Raw genomic sequence first — 26335 nt, 5'->3', positions numbered from 1 at the left:
CCATATTATGTGTTAACATGTAGTTCTATAGACTTGGATGTCACAGACCCATACTCTAACACTAGAAGTGCAGTGACAGATCTGGTGATTGTACCACTAGCACTTCCTGCACACCATATTGTTGGGTGCATTGTGATGGTGCATAGGTAGAGTGATCCATTTCTTTAAGTAGCAATCTCTTGTCCAACTGACCACTATTATCACGTAAGCCAGGTTCCTTTTGTCTAAGCTACATCAGTTGACCAGACGTGCCAGCTTTTATAACCTGTCTTGCGGAGGATACTGAAGGACAGGTCATGTGACAGGGGGTAGGAGGCATTCGCGACATTGAATAGCAGGGACTGGTCTTTATGATGCGATTGCACCATTAGGCAGCTATGCAGTTGACCATATGTTCACGTTATGAAAGCAGGTCCCAGGAAATTGTATGTGGACTTCACTGACATTGTTTGTGACTTCACAAACTGAAAGACTTGAAAAACATTTTAAGTATGTTGCTTGTATTTGATGTCTACAGTCCAAATAAGGCAGCCACAGTATTAGAATGGCATCATTGATAGGGAAAAAATATGTTATCTCTGACTTTATATATGTTTTATGTAACTTTTTCATTAGACTGCTTGGGAAGAATTGGTTTTAGGTCCAGGTGTATTTCTCAACAACATTATATAGTCAATGCTCAGCTGCACATTTTGGGCCTTAATAAAAAAATAAACAAATTCTTTTTATCTGGCTATCATTGTACAACTTTCAGCTGCATAGTTTTATTTTGTTGTTTTGTTTTTTTACTTAAATCTATGAAAAGTGGATTACTAACAAATCAACCATAGCTAGACTTCCCATCATCAAAGTAAAGCGAAAGAATCAATATTGATGTCTTAGAAATATGGTTTCACAGTATTTTGATTTTAAACCCATGGATTTATACTGTGTGATGATATGAAACAGATAAAATATTTCATCCAGTCTTTCATATTAGTATTACAGAAGATTGAAAACGCAGCAGACACACAAGTAATACCATTAAGCTACTCTTTCACACTGCAGATTTACAATGCAATTTCCAGAAGATAAAATATTTGCGATAGACATAAGTAGCCAGACATTATAGCGGAAAAATGTCACAGTATTTTCATGTGTTGGCAGCTAAGATAGTTGGTGCAAAATTGTAAATTGTATGTACTATATAAAATAAGTGCAATCTTCCTGTCCATCCAATACACTGTAAAAGTGTTTCCTACATATTATACAAGAAGGGGCCTCCCTCATTATTCTAACAGTACTTTCCATTCATTATTCCGCACACATTATAACAGCAGTGCTCCACACACAATGCCAGTAATGGTCCTCATACACATTCAAACAGCAGTGCCCCACACATTATACCAGTAATGGTCCTCATACACATAGTAACAGCAGTGCCCCACACATTATACCAGTAATGGTCCTCATACACATAGTAACAGCAGTGCCCCACACACTATACCAGTAATGGTCCTCATACACATTCAAACAGCAGTGCCCCACACATTATACCAGTAATGGTCCTCATACACATAGTAACAGCAGTGCCCCACACATTATACCAGTAATGGTCCTCATACACATAGTAACAGCAGTGCCACACACATTATACCATTAATGGTCCTCATACACATAGTAACAGCAGTGCCCCACACATTATACCAGTAATGGTCCTCATACACATAGTAACAGCAGTGCCCCACACATTATACCAGTAATGGTCCTCATACACATAGTAACAGCAGTGCCCCACACATTACACCAGTAATGGTCCTCATACACATAGTAACAGCAGTGCCCCACACATTATACCAGTAATGGTCCTCATACACATAGTAACAGCAGTGCCCCACACACTATACCAGTAATGGTCCTCATACACATTGTAACAGCAGTGCCCCACACACTATACCAGTAATGCTCCTCATACACATAGTAACAGCAGTGCCCCACACATTATACCAGTAATGGTCCTCATACACATAGTAACAGCAGTGCCCCACACACTATGCCAGTAATGGTCCTCATACACATAGTAACAGCAGTGCCCCACACACTATGCCAGTAATGGTCCTCATACACATAGTAACAGCAGAGCCCCACACACTATGCCAGTAATGGTCCTCATAAACATAGAAACAGCAGTGCCCCACACACTATACCAGTAATGGTCCTCATACACATAGTAACAGCAGTGCCCCACACACTATACCAGTAATGGTCCTCATACACATAGTAACAGCAGTGCCCACACACTATGCCAGTAATGGTCCTCATACACATAATAACAGCAGTGCCCCACACACTATACCAGTAATGGTCCTCATACACATAGTAACAGCAGTGCTCCACACACTATACCGGTAATGGTCCTCATACACATAGTAACAGCAGTGCCCACACACTATGCCAGTAATGCTCCTCATACACATAGTAACGGCAGTGCCCCACACATTATACCAGTAATGGTCCTCATACACATAGTTACAGCAGTGCCCCACACACTATACCAGTAATGGTCCTCATACACATAGTAGCAGTAGTGCCCTACACACTATACCAGTAATGCTCCTCATACACATAGTAACAGCAGTGCCCCACACATTATACCAGTAATGGTCCTCATACACATAGTAACAGCAGTGCCCACACACTATGCCAGTAATGGTCCTCATACACACAATAACAGCAGTGCCCCACACACTATGCCAGTAATGGTCCTCATACACATTCAAACAGCAGTGCCCCACACATTATACCAGTAATGGTCCTCATACACATAGTAACAGCAGTGCCCCACACATTATACCAGTAATGGTCCTCATACACATAGTAACAGCAGTGCCCCACACATTATACCAGTAATGGTCCTCATACACATAGTAACAGCAGTGCCCCACACACTATACCAGTAATGCTCCTCATACACATAGTAACAGCAGTGCCCCACACACTATACCAGTAATGCTCCTCATACACATAGTAACAGCAGTGCCCCACACACTATACCAGTAATGGTCCTCATACACATAGTAACAGCAGTGCCCCACACACTATGCCAGTAATGGTCCTCATACACATAGTAACAGCAGTGCCCCACACACTATGCCAGTAATGGTCCTCATACACATAGTAACAGCAGTGCCCCACACATTATACCAGTAATGGTCCTCATACACATAGTAACAGCAGTGCCCCACACACTATACCAGTAATGGTCCTCATACACATTGTAACAGCAGTGCCCCACACACTATACCAGTAATGCTCCTCATACACATAGTAACGGCAGTGCCCCACACATTATACCAGTAATGGTCCTCATACACATAGTAACGGCAGTGCCCCACACACTATACCAGTAATGGTCCTCATACACATAGTAACAGCAGTGCCCCACACACTATACCAGTAATGGTCCTCATACACATAGTAACAGCAGTGCCCCACACATTATACCAGTAATGGTCCTCATACACATAGTAACAGCAGTGCCCCACACACTATACCAGTAATGGTCCTCATACACATTGTAACAGCAGTGCCCCACACACTATACCAGTAATGCTCCTCATACACATAGTAACGGCAGTGCCCCACACATTATACCAGTAATGGTCCTCATACACATAGTAACGGCAGTGCCCCACACACTATACCAGTAATGGTCCTCATACACATAGTAACGGCAGTGCCCCACACACTATACCAGTAATGGTCCTCATACACATAGTAACGGCAGTGCCCCACACATAATACCAGTAATGGTCCTCATACACATAGTAACGGCAGTGCCCCACACACTATACCAGTAATGGTCCTCATACACATAGTAACGGCAGTGCCCCACACACTATACCAGTAATGGTCCTCATACACATAGTAACAGCAGTGCCCCACACATTATACCAGTAATGGTCCTCATAAACATTGTAACAGCAGTGCCCCACACACTATGCCAGTAATGGTCCTCATACACATAATAACAACAGTGCCCCACACACTATGCAGGGCCAATCACAACATTTTGCTCTGCCCCCGTGATGTGCTGATGTAAGCGTCATTTTACAGCAGGGAGAGGGCCAAATGCCGTGATTCCCTGATAATCAATGCAGTTTAGATCTAATTCTGCCCACTTTACTAGGAATTGGGACCACTTTAATTTTAGCTACTTTCATTCATATACAAAAGAAAAGGTTTTAGTGATTAAAATAAAGTCAACTACAACACAGTGTCTGAACGCTCTCCTCATCTCCCAAAGCAGGCCATGGTTTGAGTATTTTCCTTATCTATGCACATATAAATTATGCTGATGCATTATTTTCATATTTTGAAAATATGTTTCTAGTACACTCTTTTCTGAATAAAACAAGGTCAATCCCAAATTCAATAGAGGCTTAGCCCAAAAAATTGTTGAATTGTTGTAGAGAGTATACCATGGCAATCTGTCCACAATAAGCAGTGCTTGATTGAACTCTATAAGTTATATAAATTATTTTTTTAATTTACTGTAGCTAAGCAGCATGGCATGTCCCACACCCATGCAAATGTATGCAACCAGGCTGAAAAGGGCCAGGAATTATCCTGCACGTTCTAACACAGGGAAATACTGAGGACACAACTTTGCTTGAGGGGAGTTGAAAAACCTTTATTTAATTATATAATTCCCCCGTTTTTAAATAAAATATTTGTAATTACTATTACTACTGGGATTTAAAAAATATGATTACATAAGTACATTGCCAGCCGAAATCCGCTCAATGACACTACAGGAATTCAGCCAGATACCGCACTCTGCTCTGGCCCACTCTACACATTGGACTCTCCTTTGGAGGCCTAATTTCACCAGCTGACCCCAGTTGCAGAGTAGGTCCTGTTCTTCATATCCAATTTCCCCCATAGTTCAGAAAGTAACCACTCCTCAGTCTATGTAAAGGCTGCTTTTCTAGGGCTGACTGCCTAGAGAACAAGCAAACAGTGCTGTCTATGATTGTCAGATAACCATAGATCCCTCATAATTCCACTGGTCGGGGAGAGTGGAAAAATGCATCTTGCATGGAGTTCCCTTTTAAGCCCTGCCTTCTCTTGAATGAAAACCCCAGAAATAACAAAAAGCAGTAACATATTTGCTTGTCAGTCTTGTAACATTGACGACCGGTGGAAAAACACTGAATGTTTGCATCTGGAGAAAATCCCGAGCATATGTTTCCAATAAAGGATTATTTTCCATACCATTATACATTTTTGCATTGTTACATGAAATATCCTATTTTCCGTGTGTAAATCAAAAGAACCATACCAGAATGTTACAGGAAGAATTACTGTAGGCAGCTTTCTTTCCTCTCCAACATTTTTATTACCAGAGGTGACATTAGTTTTGGTTCCGTAAGTGGGATTGGTTTGTATCTCAAACCAGGATGGTTATGGCATCTTGTGTTCGTAGTTATCTTCTGTTTTCTTTTGTTTTTGTTTGGGAGAGGTGTGGGAAAAACATATGAAACCTGCAACCTACAATGTCCAATGTTTTTCATAGATCCAACTCATTCTGACTTTCAAGAGACAATCAGTTCTATAAACGAAAGTATTCAATTATGTCTTCTGCTAATTTTGAGGGACAGACAAAACTTTTAAAATGTTGTCCCTGCAAACGTTGTAATTTTACAAAACTGAACAGCAACTTCTGTTATTTTGTAACATATTTGCTGTTCTAAGTATCTGATCATATTTACTGTGCTGTATAAGTTAATATTTACTAATATTTACTCATATTTAAAATAATGCCCAAAATTAAGATTCTAACTTATTTTCAGTATAAAATAGTAGTGGCACAGTGCTCCACAGTCCAGCATTTGTTATCTTATATCTGGTGTAAGATTTGTTACAACTTATGCAAGAATTGTGAAGGGCACATTCCTGGCACTTCCATCCACTTGCTTTTGGAGAGCTAAGTCATGGACGTTCACATTTAAGTTCAGTACAGTGAGGGTGTGGAGAAGACAACCGTGTTCCTTAGTGGTACGTCCGATTTTCACTTTTGTGTATCTTTAAGGTACTCCTTTTTGGAGGTGTATCTTTGCATATCACATGGACCTGGTTCAAGGTTTCCTAGCTGATGATGATGAAGGCCAAATCATTGCGCTGGACTTGTCTATACGTTACATTTAAAGTTGCATGTGTCTGAAAAGATGTGCTACCCAAATACAGCCGTATAAACTTATGTTTACAGTCACAGTTTATCATGTGTGCAAAGTAACACTTATTCAATTTAAATTAGGCCTTCTAAGATGTCACACTTTTACTGGCATCTGTTTTTTTCTTCCTTCCTAAAAATCTGTAATTGCATTGACTTTGTTTTAGCAAAAAGTAGTGTCAGTAAACTTACTGATGTTAGCATCTATCCATAACTGTGTGTAGTAGCACAGAGGATCTCATACAAAGTACATCAAATATAATCATCTATAACATCAACAATATTCACAACTTTGAACTTGAATATATTGTACATAAAATCTGAAAAATATATATTTTATAATAGTTCTCATGTAATGTTCCAAGTTTTTTATGAACCCATTCTAAAATAATCTAGAAGTTGTTTGTTATTTGTGAGCACAGTAGGCTATTGTGAGCATAGTGGTGATATTATCTAAATATATTATAGCATTGTGAACCTATTTTGGACCAGTGAACCGTGTCCTCAGATAAGATTGGTCTGTCACCATGTGCCACAATAGAGCACATTACTCTGCTCCGTGATAAATTATGACTGTTCATTTTGATAGATTATATGTGTTCTGGTGTCATGATTGGGTTATATAGCCAAAGGGCAGAAATCTCTGATACTCTGAATTGACACCAAAAATAGATCAGCTTTCACCAAGCGGGACCTTAACTTTTTACCTCGCTTATTGCTACACACGGCCATTGTTTTACTATTTTCTCTTTTTTTAGTCTTTCCAAAGTAAAAGCACTGAAATAACTGCTGATGAAAATGACGGAATCATCGAAAATAATTGTTTAAATAGTGTTCGCAGAAAAAACATTGTGCTGGTGGATAGTAATCCTTTTGATTTGTATGCTTCACAGTGAAGTTTTTGTAAAATATGTTATTTTAATCAGTGCACACTACAATAGAATGAAATTGTTAATTGCATATCGGCCCTGGTTTCGCTCTGTGGTAGCTCCCCCTTGTGATGTAATTGGATGTCTCCTGTCATGCTGTATGTTTTATTTCATTCTATGGGTAATGAGATACAACTCGACAGTAATACAGTTATCCCAAACAGCTCTATGCACTTAAATACATCTGGAGAAAAAACAAGCAAACAGAATAATACTAATAAGGATTGTGTGTTATGTTTTATTTGTTTATCACTATGTAGAGTCCTAGGTAAAACATTGATATAAACCATACTTGCCAACTCTCCCGGAATGTCCGGGAGACTCCCGCATTTTGAGAGAGTCTCCCGGACTCCCGGGCGAGTGTGGCAAAATCCCGGATCTGCCCACTTCCTAGTGAAGTGGGCAGAATTAGGTCACAAACGCCGCGATTCCTGGTGAATCGCGGCATTTGGCCCCGCCCCCTCTGTCAAATGACGCATTTTGCGTCATGACGTCATGGGGGCGGGTCCAAAATGACACGGATTTTGGAGGCCCGCCCCCCCATGACGCCCACCTCCCCGCAGGCTCCCGGATACCAACATTGTAAAGTTGGTAAGTATGATATAAACCAGGGCTGTGTTTATAGGCAAAGGCTCTTTGTGTTTGTTAGATTTTATTCATGTTCATATTTACAACTACCTACTGTATCATTCTCTGTAAAGACACAAAAATACCCCAAAAATTTTTAAGTGCTCAAAAAATATTAAAACAGTCAGTATTTAACTTATGTGCAAAACAGAAAACTAGTTTGCACCCCTTGCATTGTAACATGGTTTTGTCCAGGAGACTGAAATAAGATACCTCTTCATTTAAGATCCTTAATGAATCAGGCCCAATATTATTATTATTATTATTATTATTATTATTATTATTATTATTATTATTATTCAATATTATATATCATTATATATAATATTGATTATAGCTTCTGCTATGGGAAATACTGCAATCACAAATAGTAATACTACAAAAAGATAATTATTTTGTATTCACTGTAAAGTGCTGCTTAATACAGTAGCACTAAATAATTAACAATAATTAACTGATAATAAAAACAACAATCCCAATTTCTGCATCTAAACGGGCATTGGTACACTATTTAGGAGCAGGACATTATAATTTCCTGCTCCTAAATGTCCTGACAATTAGGAAATATTAGGAGGTGTGGCTTATTTTACTCAGTTATGGGGGAGTGATGTGGGATAACAGGGTACAGGAGGGAAACATTCTTCAAAGGAAGAGCAGTATTAGAACACGAGGACATCATCATCATCATCATCATCATTTGTTTATATAGCACCACTGATTCCGCAGCGCTGTACAAAGAACTCATTCACATCAGTCCCTGCCCTATTGGAGCTTACACTCTAAATTCCCTAATATAGACACACAGTCACAGACAGACAGACAGAAAGGGAGACACTAGGGTTAATTTTGATTTTGATACTAGTCAATTAACCTACCAGTATGTTTTTGGAGTATGGAGGAAACAGGAGCACAGTGAGTAAACCCATGCAAACACAGGGAGAACATACAAACTCCACACAGGTAAGGCCATGGACGGGAATCGAACTCATGAATGACCCCAGTGCTGTGAGGCAGAAGTGCTAACCACTAGGCCACTTTGCTGCCCATGCACTGAAACTGGAGAGAAATAGGTTCTGAGGAAAAATTAGTTTATAAATTGGATAGCCTCCCATCAGATGTGATAGAGGGTAATGCAGGAGAGCAATTTAAACATGCTTAAGATAGACATAAGGATATCTTTAAAAAGAACTAAGGATTAAATAAGTAGGATGTTACCATAGGTTAAAATATGGGCAGACTAGACGGGCCAAGTGGTTGATATCAGCTGTCAAATTCTATGTTTCTATGCATAGAAGTAAAGGAGCATTCAGGCCAGGGTTTTGTGGTAACCTGTATAGGGGCCTAGGGAGGAAGAATTACAGGGCCTACAGGCCTATTCACATTTGTTGGGGCATACCTGCATGCCCATATAGAAGAATCAATAATCATGTTTAAATGCTGGTGAAACTCATATGCTGTTTTATATGATGGAAATATGGAGATGGGAAGTGGTGACAAGTGGCAGTTGTAGTCTTGGAGCTACAATGGAGCACATTTACTCTGGGCCTATAGCACCATCAAGCAACCCACAAACTACAGAGCTTGTGTCAGAGTGCGCTATGCTGTGCTCTAGCTTTGTTATAAATAGCATCTTTCCCTTTGATAAGGGCAGCATTGCGAGGGTAAATTCAAGTGGCATGTTCGACTTGTCAAGTAAAAATGACTCAATCACACCCTTGTCACAAAGAAACATGTACGTTATAGTGATGTTAAATAATCTAAATAATCTAAAATATAATGCTGGAGACACATGCATCAATTACACCAGTTATGTACAAACATTTGATCCACAAAAAGCAATACAATTCTGTCATTCACTGGACTTTTCCGTGACTTGCTCAGCCTGGTATGACTGTTTTCAGGTTGTCCCCGCCGGCTCAGTGGTTTAAGTTAGCGCTTCAAATGCATCCAAATTTTGCCCTGAAACACACAACAATCAGTCACCTTATATCTGTATAGCATATGTTACAGAATGAAATCAAGTGTATGATTGGTTGCTATGGTTTATTGTGTTTTTCACACCTACAAGCAGTATTAGTAAATAAGCCCTGGTATGGGGTATGAGACAGTGGTTGAATTTTTTTGTCTCTTTTCCAGTTTAGGAAGAGGTGCAAACTGTACAATTAAGTTGTATGCTTTTAATATCCTTCCACTGACAAAAACGCTTACCCATCTATCTCATCTTCAATCGCTTCTGGTGCTCATGACTCCACTCCACTCTGCAAATCCCTACACTGGCTCCCCATATCTTTCAGAATCTAGTTGCATTTACTGACCTTCACCTCCAATTTAGCAACACCCCCGTTGATACCACATTTCAAACCTCATCTCAAAATACTCTCCCTCTTGTATCTCCATCTGACCTACGCCTTTTAGGCCCCCAAGATTTGCTATTGCCGCTTATCACAGTAATAATACATCTTTTGTCACTGCAATTTACTATTAACATTTCGTAGGAGCTCCCGAGTGATACTGGCTCGCAGTGGTACAGCTGAGCTTACCGCTTTGCCAGGCCAGTACAGAGGCCTATGCGCATGTGTGAGCTGGCTTGCTTTGCATTGGGAAGCCTTTGACAGAGAATGCAGGTTAAAGCTATCACCAGCATGATGGTTTTCCTTCCATGTAAATAGTCCCCTTAGTCCTTACCAGTTATATTTCTTGAGTGGTCAGTGATCAAATAAGGTGTATCAGATTAATACCGCCAGCTGGAGAGTCAGTGAAATACACACAGTATCATCATCATCACCATTTATTTATATAGCGCCACTAATTCCGCAGCTCTGTACAGAGAACTCACTCACATCAGTCCCTGCCCCATTGGAGCTTACAGTCTAAATTCCCTAATATACACACACAGACAGAGACAGACAGTCGGACAGACAGACTAGCGTCAATTTGTTAGCACCCAATTAACCTACCACTATGTTTATGTAGTGTGGGAGGAAACTGGAGCACCCAGAGGAAACCCACACAACATGGGAAAAACATACAAACTCCTCACAGATAAGGCCATGGTCGGCAATTGAACTCATGACCCCAGTGCTGTGAGGCAGAAGTGCTAACCACTTAGCCACCATGCTGCCCGTGGTATTGCAAAAACTCTGATTTACTAGGACAAAGACATCAGTGTTTGAAGTTCAGATTACGTACACATATCACAATCACGCAAGCGTATCAAGTATGTAAAATATGAGGCATGATGCCAACCAACAGAAAAGTACAAATCTCAAGGCGAATCAGACTAGAGAAAAAATACATTAGATGTATAGGGTATAATTTTTCAACATATTTCTTGAAATATCGCTAATGAGCAGGTGGGTTATCTATGTATGTCATTGGAGCTTGGGTAAGTAACAGAGAGCTGTGTAGCTTCCATTGCACTGAGCCAGCGTGTAACGAAGTACAAATCTCCAGAACTAAATAAGTTTTTCTAAACAGAAACTGCTGTCCCTGCCTTCAAATTTTTAAGTGCTCTCTGAGAACCAAGTTCTTTATTAGAGCTTACATATACTACTCACACTGATACCCCCTCACAGTGCTCCCAATCTCCACTCTGACCCACACTCGCTCCTCTTTACTCAGTTAGGTTTTTTCCCAATAGATTGTAATCTTTCTCTCACTACCCTTTGTTCTCATGTCTGCATTTATTTTATCTACATTGTATGTCCCTGTCTTATATACGTATTGTTTTCCCTACTGCCTGGCCCTTCGGAGTGTTCTTGTGCCTTGCAAATCAACAATAATAATAATATTAATAATAATAATAATAATAATAATAATGCATGTGGCTTAAAATGTCTACCTTATATTGTTATTGTTCTGCTACACATGCTGCTATATACCCATGCAATTTAACTTAACTGACATGCTGGTACTTAATTGCTTGTGTAAAAATTAATGTTGGTAATCCAATACTGACTACTGAAATGTGACTGTTATACATTATAGTTTTCTTGGGAAAGAAAGGAGGTGATAAGCAGCTGCGCTGACATGTTTCTGGGGATTACAGATCTCTATAATCCCTCCAAGTCAAGGAGTATTACCAAAATGTCGATAAATAAGTTGAAGTAAAGTCGGACAAAAATCAGACCACCAGATGGATGCAGCAACCTCTCATTGAAACCGTATATTATATAACTATATGTAGTTTGTAGACAATACTAAGGCATTATTCATATATAACATTTTGTGCGTATATTGTATATATACTATAAATATTGTAAAAATATATATTTTTTTGACAATAACTATTTAGGGATAGTATCCACGAAAATACTGTGTTTGTCCTTCTGATTGTTCCGACTATACTGTACCTGTATAGTTTTTATATTTCGAATACCCTTCCAAAATCCTGTATTTGTCCCAGAAGATGGGAATTTAGAGTACTCATTCCCAGTTTTATTCTGTGATTTGTCCAAGAGATTGTTTTTCATATTTTGTGACTATACAGCAAAGACATACAAATAGTTTCTATTGGTAAAAAAGAAAGTACTTTGAATTTATTCCACTGAGACTCTTTTAGAAATATCCTATGTTACAAACATTAAAGACAAATATAGATGCAATACCCATTATTCTTCTTTTTCTTTGCAGGACCCAAAGTTGCGGGAACAATTGGAGATGGGGAACTTTGGAGGACGACTTGAGGCCCGCATGTTCACCATAGTCTATGGACCAGATCTGGTTAACATCTCATATCTTAACTTAGTAGCATATCAAGAAGAAATTGCAAAGGTAAATTTCAATCCACCCAAATCCTTTATTTTAATGTATGAATTGAAAGATGAAACTTAAATACTGTAAAGGTAGAATAAAATGGAGCTTAGAGCAATATGTAATAAGACTAAAACGCACAGACTCACCGTTCCTTTGTTATCAGAACATGTCTAGTTACCCAACAAATCATTTCTTAGTTACCATACATGGTTTTGTGATTTTGACAGAAATGGTCTGTCTCAGGCAAGTTAATGTGGATCTATCTCTTTCATACACTGCAAGCATTGAAACAATAGTTATTAGAATGCAACCAATCAGTTCAATAGAAACCAGTGACATCATCAAGGCAGCCCTTTTGTAGGAAGTAGCAATATTCTTGACAGTGCATTCTATGATAACTGATCGCTATATATATATATATATATATATATATATATATATATATATATATATATATATATATCAATAATTTAGTTATGTTCCATGTTTTACTATCAGCATCTTTTATTGAAATGTTTGCAAAAAGGAAAATAATAAGGTAGAGTAAAAAGAAATGGGCAGGGACCACATCAAAGAGGGAGGAATGGTTAAAAAAACGGGGAAGACAGATTTGAAAACAAAACCAATTACTAGTGAAATGTTTCATTTCTCACAATGTTTCTAGCTTGCTACTTTGGGGGATATTAGTCAAATATATAATAACTGAGTGTTGGCAAGATTCATTTGAACTGAAATGAGGTGGGTCTGGTGTGGACTAGACCGAATATTAGATGACCCTTCCCCATTTGCAAAGTATTTATTTGGACCCTTTTGATCATAGGGAACAAAGCAATATGAAATACCCAACAGTTCCAACTCAAAGTTGAATTGAATATTTGATATCGTCCTGGCCATCTTGAGGGATGTAAAGTCTTTTAAATTCTGGGTTTGTATAAGTGGAGTATTGCTATTTCCGGGTCAGGATTAATTGGTACATTGATCACTCAGGAGATAAGACTGAAAACTTCTCTTCAGAGTGGTTAAATTATTGGACAACCCCAGAATATATGCCTAATATCTCAGTTTTTATTACAAATTCGCCAACAAAGTACCGAGTGAGATGATGCCATGGGGCATTTAATATTTTGAGATTCTCTAGCAAGAGAAGGAAGGTTTAAATCTTTGAGGAACAGATTAGTAGAGTCTTCCGTCGGTTGTGGATTTTCCCTATCGTCTCTTGAATTACACATTTGGACATAACAAATGGCAAAGAGTTTGGATATGTCAGATAAGTTGTATGTTTTTGAGTATCCATAAGATGTTTTTTCCTATTTTTAGCTTGTTGACCCCTGAGTTTATGTGCAAGTAATCTGGTAGCCCTGTTTCCTGCTATGTAGAATTTTTCTCTAAGTCAACTTAATGCTGATTACATCCATGTCATAAAATGTTCTTGTAATTGGTTTCTAACTGAAGTTAACTTTTTCTGAGAATTTTAGAAGGAAGTCTCTGATTTTTTCTATTTCTAATTAATTTAGTTTATATTTCAAACTGGGTTTTGGCATACAATTTTTTTCCTTCTAGACCCAGTTTGTGTGGCTATACCTCTGAGCACAGCTTTTAAGGAGCACTGATAAGTAAATACAGAGGTTTCCCCTGGCTAGTTAGTTTGCATGAACATTGTTGGTGCCTCTGAGTGGGCCAACTTGGTAGTCTCTAGGGCCCGGGGAGATCTTGCTTAGTTTAGGGACCCATGTCCATTCTTGAGGCATATAATTAGACCAAGTGATCGGGAGGATTTTCATGGTTTCAGTGTCCTCTAATGTCCATTTATTTGATAAAGTGAAATCAATTTGTGAGTAAGGATTGTGGATATTGGCAAAGAACGTATAGTCTCTTATGTCGGGGGAATAGACCAGCCATATGTCGTAGAGATCACATTCGGCTAGAAGTCTTCTAGACGCTGTTGAGCCGCCAGAATTTTCAGTAAGAGTATTGAACTGGGAGGTCTGTGTCTTATCATTTTTTGGGTCAAGAGTTAAGGTTCAAGAATTAAATTGAAATGTCCTAAGATTATAAGGTTATCAAACTTTACTTTTTGTATCTCCTCACATGCTTCTGTCAGTATACAGCGAAACAATTGTTACTACTTTATATGATTAGATGTCTTCCATATTTATCTTTCAACTTTGTTTTGAGAATAAAGGAAATGTTTGCTGTGATCAAGATAGAAACTCCATTCCTTTTGAATGGGCTGTTGGCAGCATAACATGTCGAAAACCTATTTCTGAAGACAGGGGGGCTTGTAAAGAAATATGTGTCTCTTGTAGGGCAACTATATCTGCTCAGTGATTATAAAAAGGGGAACCAGCAGGCCTTCCGTTATTCTGGGACTATAGTTCCCTAACATTTAGGGAGAATAATGTAGCCATAATGACGGTAGGGGATTAAGATAAGTATGGGAGATGAATAATTGGCTACTGAAATGTGGATTAAGAATTGCTCTGTTTTATACTGTGGCAATAAGATGTGGTCTGTGGGGGATCAAAGGGTGTAGTTAATAACAGGGGGGAGTGAGGTAAACACAGGGTGAAGGGGAATGGGACAAGCAAATTAGGCTCCAGTATTTTCCGCAGGGGGAGGAGTTACAAGTTTGAAAAATGTGTCACTGAAACTGAAAGTATAGGCCAAGTGTACAATAAAATTCTGTTTTTTCTGTATGTTGGATATCATTTTTTTGTCCAAAGCACCAGATTTTAATTGGTACATTTAAAAAATTTTTTATTAATTGTCTGGTTGCTATGGACAACACTTTTCTTAAGTTTTACCTACAGAACAGTATATATAAATGTCTCCAGCTATATCAAAGTGTGCATGTATCAAACAGAATTTACAAAAGCAATATCATTCTAAAATAGATCAAGTTTTCATTACGATAACACCATATATATACCAGACATAATATTTCAAAGTGAGCCAGTAAACTGGTTATCTGCGCCGTATGCACTTCTGTTGGCTGATTTATTAATCAAGTTATAATCCTGACTGACTTTGTCTGACATTTACATCTTTCTTGATGGTGTTTTCCCAACAGTGATATGCAGATTTATAGTAATTAAGTCTGTCAAGGAATGACAGGCCTGTGGGGATTTGTGATACATGTTTGTGAACAGCAGAACAGAAGCTCACTCCAATATTTATATTATATTTACTGAAACAAAGGTTTGCGAGGTATTTAATCTTTATGTTTTATAGTATTAATAGGAGCGACAAAGCAAAACAGTATTCTGCACAGTAAAGTAGTTGCTTACATGCCAGATTATAACTAAAGAACACCCTTTCTCTACCATAATCCTCATCTTGCTACCAGAGGATGTTCATTGAGAAAATGCTTTATTTATTTAAATTAAGCATTTTCTCAAAGGGGATTACTTCCAAATAAATAAATATAAATATATATATATATACTTTTTAACTATTTTTTCTTTAAATATTCTTTAACATTTTCTTTTTTTTATTTATTTATATTATGTACAGTGGAGCTGGAAGCTCAAGTCAGGGCTCCCAGTTCCTCTGCACATGCGTGAACCGACACGACCTCTCTTACCGCTGTCGGTCAGCATCGTTGGACAGCTAGGCATCACTCACCTGCTCTGGCGATATTTTCTTATTAAATTGCGGTGATAATACATTTACTATTACTGCAATAGAAATCAATGTTATGACAACATAATAACAAATAGACCAGTTAGTAACATCCAGAAATATATAGCCTACTCTCCCGGAAATTTCCGGGAGGTTCCCGAATTTTGGGGTGTCCTCCTGGACCCCTGTAAGAGTAGGCATCCTTCCGAGTCTTGGTGGAGGCAGGGTTTAATTATACGAATTGCATCATCAAGTGTGCTAGATGAAAAAACAGCCGGTATTTGCGTTTTGTGTAAAATAATAAACTAATTTGCACCCCTTGCATTGTATCTTGGCTTTGTCCAGGAGCAAACGTACTCCTTTTTGTTTTTGCTTTGCCCTCCTTAATGACTCAGGCCCACTGTGTGAACTTCTTTTTCCCCAAACTTGCCATGTTAAAACAAAGAGATGCAAGAAATCTGGAGAAGATTTAGCATTACTAATATAAATGTTAGCTCGCTAAGAGTGTGACATTTGCAAATCCTTCCTTTAACTTCATAATAATTTAATAATTTCGCTTTAAATGTAAAACAATGTAATATCACGTTTTAGTGTCTTAAAATAAGTTTAGTCTGTAATAAGATTTATTACTACACCACACTAAGAGGAGAGTCACAAAAGTGCTATATCTAGGACAGCTTGACAAACAGCAACACCAGCCTTCAATATGTCATCTTGTTGAACCTCAGGTCTGCTAGCGTGACATACCCCGTCAGGAATTATTAAGATCATTGTCTGACATTACAAGGTAAAAATCCAGTTACTCATCAAATTGTAGTAAGATTGTTGAATAGACAGAACTGTCTGACATGCTCAACCCTTTAAGGCTTTGAAATATCAGGGCAATAAATAGGTATGACTTGAAGTTATACTCAGCTATTTTTCCCAGAGTAATTGCAAAAAAAAATAATTCCTAGAAACATTAGTGGTGAACGTACAATGGCTATATAAATAAGAATCTCCTCTTGCATTTTTCTCCTCCGATTTTCTTATGTTATGGAATCAAAATGGATTTATTCAGGAATTCTTACCATTGATCAAGACAAAATATGCTGTAATGGTTCAAATAAAAACAACTCTATATCTTTCTTTTAATGATTTGCACAAAACAAACAAATGATACTTGAGTACGTAAGCGTTCACCCTCCTTGTTTTGTGCGCCTATTTAACCTCTAACGCGTTTCAAGGTCGTCACACACTTCATGGTTCTTGTTACCGCTGTAAAGTCTGCGCCTAGCAGGGTCAAACGCAGGATTTGTACAGGGGTGTTTCCACACCACGCCGCCAGTGGGCGTGACCAGCATGCATGGGGGCGTTGCTATAATTTTAGACAGTGCTTGGCTGCTCTCCAACTCTTCCTATCCCTATAATATACATGGGCAATGCTGCTTGCACTACTGTTAGGTGCACGCAGCACTCCCTTTTCAAGCAGAGCAGTGTGAAGCGGGAGCAAGGGCCAGCCACTCGGAGGGGGGTTTCCAGGCACCAGGAAACCCCCCTCGGTTTGCCTATGCCTAGCTTGTTGGGTTTGCAGGTCCACGTTATTAATAAAGTACATGGTGATAAGAGGGAAATGTTAATTTCAAATTCTAAACTACTAACATATTTGGGACATTCCCTTTATTGATTTTAAATCTTTTTTTCCTCCTAAACATATTACTCCGGTTCCTCATTTGTGTCTTATGCATGAGAACGAGGGGACATCAGAATTGTTTTTATTTCATGTCACTTTTTTGTGTTTGAAGTTTTTTTTTCATTATATTAGTTGAAGTGCGCCTAGCAGAGAGCTTTCTTTTTACTATATGCATGTTTAAGTTTGATTTTTGCTAATTGCTCCATCCCACAAAACAAATAATGAGAAGAAGTTGGGGATTTTTTTTAAAAACTCATAATTTGTTAATTTTGGAGAGTTTTTAAAAATATGTTACATACAATTTAGTTATAACAGAAACAGTAGTTTACGGATTTAAAGTATATTTGTTATTATTTTCTGTACTGTTTCTGCGGCATAGAAACTTCCTTTTACATCCACACAAAACATCAAGATATATGCCTACCTCACCACAGCAGCTGTAAAACAAGGGGGTTGTGTCAGGGTTTATATAATTCATATAACTGGAGTCATATATTAGCAATGAAGCATCTTATACCCTTGTTGTGCAACTGTAACTGCACTAAAACCATTTCCAGACCATTTCCGAACAAATATTCATTTATCATTGGAAATGGTTTCATTCAACATCGGTTCCCACAGAGTTTTTAATTCAGGGATATTATATGTACTCCTTACCTCTAAATATATTATAAATGTACAATGTTTAGTTTCTAATCTATTTTCCGATATCCTCTCTGTTACAGTTTAGAAATTATTTTACTCATGCTTCAATGGAAGATGGAATCTGTTTAATATTGATGTATATATTCAGAATTTTCTGGGTGTGATAGTCCAAGGGGTAAATGTATCGACCTGCGAGTTTCCGGCAGGTTTGAAAAGAGGAGATGTTGCCAATCAGATTCTAGCTATCAGTTTGTAGAATGTACTGAATAAATGATAACTACAATCTGATTGGTTGCTAAAAGCAACATTTCCAATTTTCGAACCCGCCGGAAACTTGCAGCTTGATACATTTACCCCCAAGTCTTTCCAAAGCCATTTTAATGGTAATAATCTGATTTTCTCTATGCATCCTTCCCTATGCATTTAGACCTTTTAATTCAAGGTATTGTAATTCTGACATAAAACAGGTATTCTAGTTATGGCTACAATTGTAACTGAAATTCTTAAGTCTGTATGCTCAGAGCAGACTCACAGCGCTTGTGGTGCACTGCCACCTGCTGAATGCATCTTAGACTTAGGCATCTATTTATTAAAGGGAGAAAAGCCCTAAATTAGGTGTCTATTTATTAAAGCCTCCTGACTGGAGACGACTATCAAAGCTTTACCACAGCTATACTCATTAACGAGCTGGGGTGCTGAAAAAGAAAAATACTTTATTATTAAAAATAAAGCATTTTTTCATTGTGTTCATTTATTTAATTTTTTTCTATTTTTGTCTTTTTTTTTTTTTTTTTAACTGTATCTGGAACTAGAAGCCCAAGTACCGGTGATCTGTTATAGGAAATCTTCACTATCACAGGGTCATGATATATAGACTCCTTAATTGAAATTGGAGTATATCTATCTGTGTGGGGAATTATGCAATTCATGCAGGAATAGATACTTATTACAATAAAATACTTCTTTGAGTGGCTGAATGTAGCTCAACCTTACTCCACCAGCTAGCTTCAAGCTTTGTTGTGACTAAAGATGAAAAGAAGAAGAGGGCTTCATGTGTCTCCAACATCACAACAGAACCTCTCAGGATAATTGTTGTGACAGAGGAGGACATTAAATGGCAGAAATATAATATAACACACACTCCTCAAGGCTTTGCCTTAACTATGTGGGAATATAATCTGAGACCGCACACATTTCAAGTTTGTTAGTTAAGTCACAAGTGCCATTGATTTGCATCTATCAAAGTAGAACATATGGATGCATTGTAATGTAATTAATATGTTATATTCATTTAATAGATGAAAGCTTTATTAAGTGAAAAAAAATATTGTGTAGTTTATAATATACATATAAATAAGCATTACAATTTATTTTTATAGCCCCCCAATTATTGTGTCTCTTCATCTGTAACATACTAGTTGTATGATATCCGTTAGTAATTTGGTTACCTGACCTTGGAGTCTTTCTATGTGTGAGCTGGATTGGGAATTGGTAGTAATTTTATTAAAAACCTCAAGTTGCATTAATGTGGTATAAAGCCCCATCTGATTTCTGGTGAGTTGCTTTAATAAAATAATTTACCCTCTCGCTTAACTTTCACCATCTTCCATTTACCCCTCTAATTTAAGTAAGTCAGAGATAAACTTGAAGCAATTATATATAGAGGGACCAGCACTGAATACATAAAACATTTTATTGGACCACATGGAGTCACGTAATAGAAAATAAGTTGAAATGTATATTTTGTAGTTAAGTCTTTCCTTTGTATCTCAGTGATGTCACTGGTTCTCAGTGTATTCAGAAGCTGCTTTTTAATGGATTTTTGGCCAGCGAACCAAATGGCTGCCTCCGCCGTGTCTAGGTCACAGATCCACTACCAGATATTCAGAGACAAAGACACTCAAGGGTGAAAGCTGAGATTATATCTATCTAAGCCGAATTCCGTTGGCAAGTGCAACAAAAAAAAAACAGTCATTGCCTTTTAAAGGAAAATATACAATATTTCTTAAGCTAGGTACACACTACAGAAAATTTCCCCCGATGCGACAACTTGAACAATTTTACAAAGTGACTGAAAGTCACAATCAGCAATGCAGATTCCTACGTACACACTTACACAATTTACCTTCAGATCTGTGCTCTTCATCTGTCCTAACCATTGGCTAAAAAGACGGTGAGACTATAAACTCTATGGAGATCTGCCTACACTGCTGGCCATGAGTGCGTACACACTGCAGGATTTGCCCAACACCGTTCCATCGTTTATAGAGATTTTTAGTCTGGTTATAAAATCAGATAAAATTATATGGTGTTGTTTGTTACGACAAAGCATGGTCATGGGAGTGTACACATTAATATCGGACCTAACAGTTGTTTATCATGTGATTGCAAGATATTCAGGTGAAAAACGTGTAGTATATACCTAACTTAAATGTAAATTATTCTAATTTTATATTTCTCTCCAACTCAAGTGATGCATATGGGCCAATGTCAATCTGTACAAAGAACCTAATATCTGTAAATATTTACATTTATCATCCTACACGGTAGCCGCTATACTCCTTGGCTTAGATACAAATTAACTTAATTAATGCAATAGTGCTCCAAATAGTCACATTTCCCAGAAGTCTGATTTAATGAATATGAGGTTTATTTGCTACTTCAAAAACTGTAAAATATTTTACCAGAAAATAAAAAAACATTTATCAGACAAAAGAGCAGACTTGTTTAATTCAACCTAAATTGCTAAAAAAAGAAGATTGTTTTCATTATAGAATACTCTGCTTTGAAATATATATTTTGCACTCAGTAATATCAGATTAACCGCTCATGAAAAGGCTGATAAATTACTTCCCTGTGAGCCAGCAATAATCAACGAACATCCATGCAATGTGTCAAGTTTTCAGCTGATTATTCAATTCATTACCCCTGTTTACTTTCAAAATTTCACACATTTCTATGTTAAATGTTTGCTATTTAGTCACTAAATTGTCCATGTCAAAATGAAACTCTTTAGCTAAACTCTCTTTGTGAAGATGAATGTCTTCCTGTATGACAAATGGGCTTGGGTTAAACTCTACCTGTCTGTTGTCTCTGTGCTCTTGTTACTAGGACGCTGGCAGGGCGCATTGTGTAACCAGAGCCCTTATTGAGAGCGACATAAATTTGGATTACTGATCCAGTTAGAGGAAAATGGAGACATCATTTGTAGGTTTCTCATTATTAAAACAACTGTGCTTTCTTGGAATTGCATTTACAGGCTGGAGGATAGAAGGTTTAATAAACATTGTGAGAAATATTCCTGTTGAAACTGTGAGCTGTGGTTTGGTGTTATAAAGCCCCAGTCTCTGTTTTCATTCCAGATTATATTATTAGCATGGTGCATAACACCGTTATTAATATATTTATCAACAACGTATCACGTACCATTACATAACAATTTTTGCATCCAGATTAAAGATTTAGGGCTAGATTTACTAAACTGCGGGTTTGAAAAGGTGGAGATGTTGCCTATAGCAACCAATCAGATTCTAGCTTTCATTTATTTAGTGCATTCTACAAAATGACAGCTAGAATTTGATTGGTTGCTATAGGCAACATCTCCACTTTTTCAAACCCGCAGTTTAGTAAATATACCCCTTAGGCTTCTGCATGCTCTGTCCCTTATAACATAAACGGCATGCTCTGAAAATGTCATGATACAGTACACAGCTACGAGTCACTACATTGATGTAATTGCTGCCAAGCAAAGACTTATAATTTAATGTTCATTATATGACAGGTAAAATTCATGCAGTTCAGATGTTCTCAAAACGCTTAGATTATATTTTGTAATATACTTTATAGGGCAAAGTTGTAATTTATTTTTGCATGTCTGGTTCACAATTTATTTTACTCACGTTGGAAGTGTTTATTTTATTTTTTAACATGTATATGTTATATTTGCATTGTAATCAGATACATATTTTATATTATATATATTATTTTTAAGTTATATGAACAAAAGTGCTACCACTTTCTTTCAAACAATGTGGTTCCTCCATATTGTCTGCAGGAGTTGCTGTAATATTGCTGCCTATTAATATTTATAGCTTGGTGGAACCAATTTGCTCTAACACCTTTTCACTATTATAGACCAAAGGGGATGGAGCTATGAAAATAGAGTTAAATGGCAGAGGCTGCTTTGTTAGACGCCAGTAGCAGAGTAAAGCAGAACTGACTTAGCCAGGGATAATAAACAGGCAGAAAATACAGGAGCCGTGTGGAAGAAGTTTTTGAGGGGCACATACAAAAACTTTGATTTTCTACCGTCTAAGGGTGGATGCTCAACGCTTTGTTGTAGTGTTCAGGACACAGTTGGGTATAGTTGAGCATTTTCCTTTGCGTATGAAAACACCTTGTAACTGTAGCAAGTTTAAAGCAGTAATCCCACGTAGAAGATTTACTCTTTTCTTCTTCTTTAAATAGCAAGTTAAGTGCATTTTAAGCATGTCATTTTCCTTCGCTATCCACCCACAAATTGTTATCTCCTTTTCAAGAAAAAATGACTGACAGATACAGTCAGTCTGCCGCACAGACACAGGCTCACAGCTCTGAGCTTGTCATGTGACGGCAGAGGGGGGAGAAGGATGATGTCATATTGCAGACAGAGCTCAGAGGGGCTTTCCAAAGCCTCTTTCCTCAGTGTATCATGTGCAATGTGACTGTGGTTGCCATGGTAGTCCAGAATCATAAATCATTAATAGCAGCCTGAAGAAAAACAAAGAAAATGGTAAATACCAACATATAACTTATAGCGTGCCACAGTGATTTATGTTAAAAAAGCACACCTGATTATTTTACAATATGAATGAGAAAGCTAAAATTAACATCGGGGTAGTCCTAAAGTGTTAGTTGGATGGAGTTTGAAGTGCTATTTTTATTTCTTTCACCATGCGCATTTCCTGAAAAACCTGCAAGTCCGCAGAATGCGTCAGTGTCAAACTCTGTAATGAAGGCCCGCTGTGGATGAGCTCTTTGTTATGCACAAGGCAGACAATTAGGAACATTTGTGCAAATAGTAATCTATTGCTCCCCTGTAGATTTTACTGTTCATAAATGACCTTTAGAGCCTTCAGAATGCACCGCTAATGACAAGCTGTTGTCAGGTTGCTTGTAATGTATATTTGCTTTCTTAAGCGTTCACAGGTAAGAATTGCATCCAGATATGTTTACATCAGTGTTTTCTCCTTACCATGCAACGTAAAAATATTTGGTTGGCTACAAAGAGAGATCCTACTAAACATCTTATGGGTTTTGTACTTTAGCTAAAGCATGTTTATTTTATATCTACTTAGGAGTGGACAGATGAGATTTTCAATCTGGCAACAAATTTGCTGGCACAGAACATGTCCCGGGACGCATTTCTGGAAAAGGCGTAAGTAGCTGTATTATTTACTGAAACCAGGATTGCTGCTCCGTTTCCAAGCTAATTTCCTTTTTCTTTTGTTAGACATTTTAACCTTCATTGTTTATGATTAAATAAGATGTCACTTGTATAAACATCACTTTTCCTCCTGGAAGTATCTGAGAGCATGTGCAATGTGAGTACAAGTTGGATGAAAGAAACATTTATCAAGTATATACTTACAGGGGAAAAGAATTGGATATATTTACTAAGCCAAGAATGTAAAAGTTTAGTTTAATTTATCTAGTGTTTTTTGCTTTTTTGGGGATATAGATAGGGAAGCAGCTGGATCTTCTAAATGCATGCAGTAGTTCAGGAGATGTGTAACACTGTGTTTATCCAGAAGGTACTCAACAATTCATCAGATAGTACTGATCATGTGATACTGTGCCTAGCCAGTAGTGACACTAATCTCATGTGGAACTGCCATAGTATATATCTCTTATATGGAACTGGCCATGTCCTTTAATGGCATCTATCTCTTATATGAAATTGCTTTTATTCTTGTAGGGGAGCTAATCTCATGTATGGAACTGTTCCTGCCCTGTACTGACATTGGTCACTGGTATAGAACTGTTCCTGCCCTGTGCTGACATTGGTAACTGGTATAGAACTGTTCCTGCCCTGTACAGACATTGGTAACTGGTATAGAACTGTTCCTGCCCTGTACAGACATTGGTCACTGGTATAGAACTGTTCCTGCCCTGTACTGACATTGGTCACTAGTATAGAACTGTTCCTGCCCTGTACTGACATTGGTCACTGGTATAGAACTGTTCCTGCCCTGTACAGACATTGGTCACTGGTATAGAACTGTTCCTGCCCTGTACTGAAATTGGTCACTGGTATAGAACTGTTCCTGCCCTGTACAGACATTGGTCACTGGTATAGAACTGTTCCTGCCCTGTACAGATATTGGTCACTGGTATAGAACTGTTCCTGCCCTGTACAGACATTGGTTACTGGTATAGAACTGTTCCTGCCCTGTACAGACATTGGTCACTGGTATAGAACCGTTCCTGCCCTGTACAGACATTGGTCACTGGTATAGAACTTTTCCTGCCCTGTACAGACATTGGTCACTAGTATAGAACTTTTCCTGCCCTGTACTGACATTGGTCACTGGTATAGAACTGTTCCTGCCCTGTACTGACATTGGTCGCTGGTATAGAACTGTTCCTGCCCTGTACAGACATTGGCAGCTGGTATAGAACTGTTCCTGCCCTGTACAGACATTGGTCACTGGTATAGAACTGTTCCTGCCCTGTACTGACATTGGTCACTAGTATAGAACTGTTCCTGCCCTGTACTGACATTGGTCACTGGTATAGAACTGTTCCTGCCCTGTACAGACATTGGTCACTGGTATAGAACTGTTCCTGCCCTGTACTGACATTGGTCACTGGTATAGAACTGTTCCTGCCCTGTGCTGACATTGGTCACTGGTATAGAACTGTTCCTGCCCTGTACAGACATTGGTCACTGGTATAGAACTGTTCCTGCCCTGTACAGACATTGGTCACTGGTATAGAACTGTTCCTGCCCTGTGCTGACATTGGTCACTGGTATAGAACTGTTCCTGCCCTGTACAGACATTGGTCACTGGTATAGAACTGTTCCTGCCCTGTACTGACATTGGTCACTGGTATAGAACTGTTCCTGCCCTGTACTGACATTGGTCACTAGTATAGAACTGTTCCTGCCCTGTACTGACATTGGTCACTGGTATAGAACTGTTCCTGCCCTGTGCTGACATTGGTCACTGGTATAGAACTGTTCCTGCCCTGTACAGACATTGGTCACTGGTATAGAACTGTTCCTGCCCTGTGCTGACATTGGTCACTGGTATAGAACTGTTCCTGCCCTGTACAGACATTGGTCACTGGTATAGAACTGTTCCTGCCCTGTGCTGACATTGGTCACTGGTATAGAACTGTTCCTGCCCTGTACAGACATTGGTCACTGGTATAGAACTGTTCCTGCCCTGTACTGACATTGGTCACTGGTATAGAACTGTTCCTGCCCTGTGCTGACATTGGTCACTGGTATAGAACTGTTCCTGCCCTGTACAGACATTGATCACTGGTATAGAACTGTTCCTGCCCTGTACAGACATTGGTCACTGGTATAGAACTGTTCCTGCCCTGTACTGACATTGGTCACTGGTATAGAACTGTTCCTGCCCTGTACAGACATTGTCACTGGTATAGAACTGTTCCTGCCCTGTACTGACATTGGTCACTGGTATAGAACTGTTCCTGCCCCGTGCTGACATTGGTCACTGGTATAGAACTGTTCCTGCCCTGTACTGACATTGGTCACTGGTATAGAACTGTTCTATGTTGTACTGACTTTCATTTGTACAACTGTTTTTGTCTTTTTTGGGTCTGATGTTAAGTATGAAACCACTTCTGTCTGGTTGAAAT

At 38.3% G+C, this 26335-nt stretch overlaps 1 protein-coding gene across 1 annotated transcript in view; it reads left to right on the top strand.

Annotated features, from left to right (window-relative positions):
- Positions 1–26335, top strand: part of PLCB1 (phospholipase C beta 1) — a 532247-nt gene that overhangs the window by 275844 nt on the left and 230068 nt on the right. Inside the window, exons 4-5 of the mRNA XM_075203998.1 lie at positions 12403–12543; positions 23800–23879. Of these exons, the coding sequence (XP_075060099.1) occupies positions 12403–12543; positions 23800–23879 (221 nt within the window). The remainder of the gene's footprint in view (positions 1–12402; positions 12544–23799; positions 23880–26335) is intronic.

Source organism: Mixophyes fleayi, chromosome 3 (assembly GCF_038048845.1).
Source record: "Mixophyes fleayi isolate aMixFle1 chromosome 3, aMixFle1.hap1, whole genome shotgun sequence".
Lineage (NCBI taxonomy): Eukaryota > Metazoa > Chordata > Amphibia > Anura > Limnodynastidae > Mixophyes > Mixophyes fleayi.
Note: the sequence above shows the minus strand (reverse complement) of the source record. Positions and strands in the feature narration are given on the sequence as shown.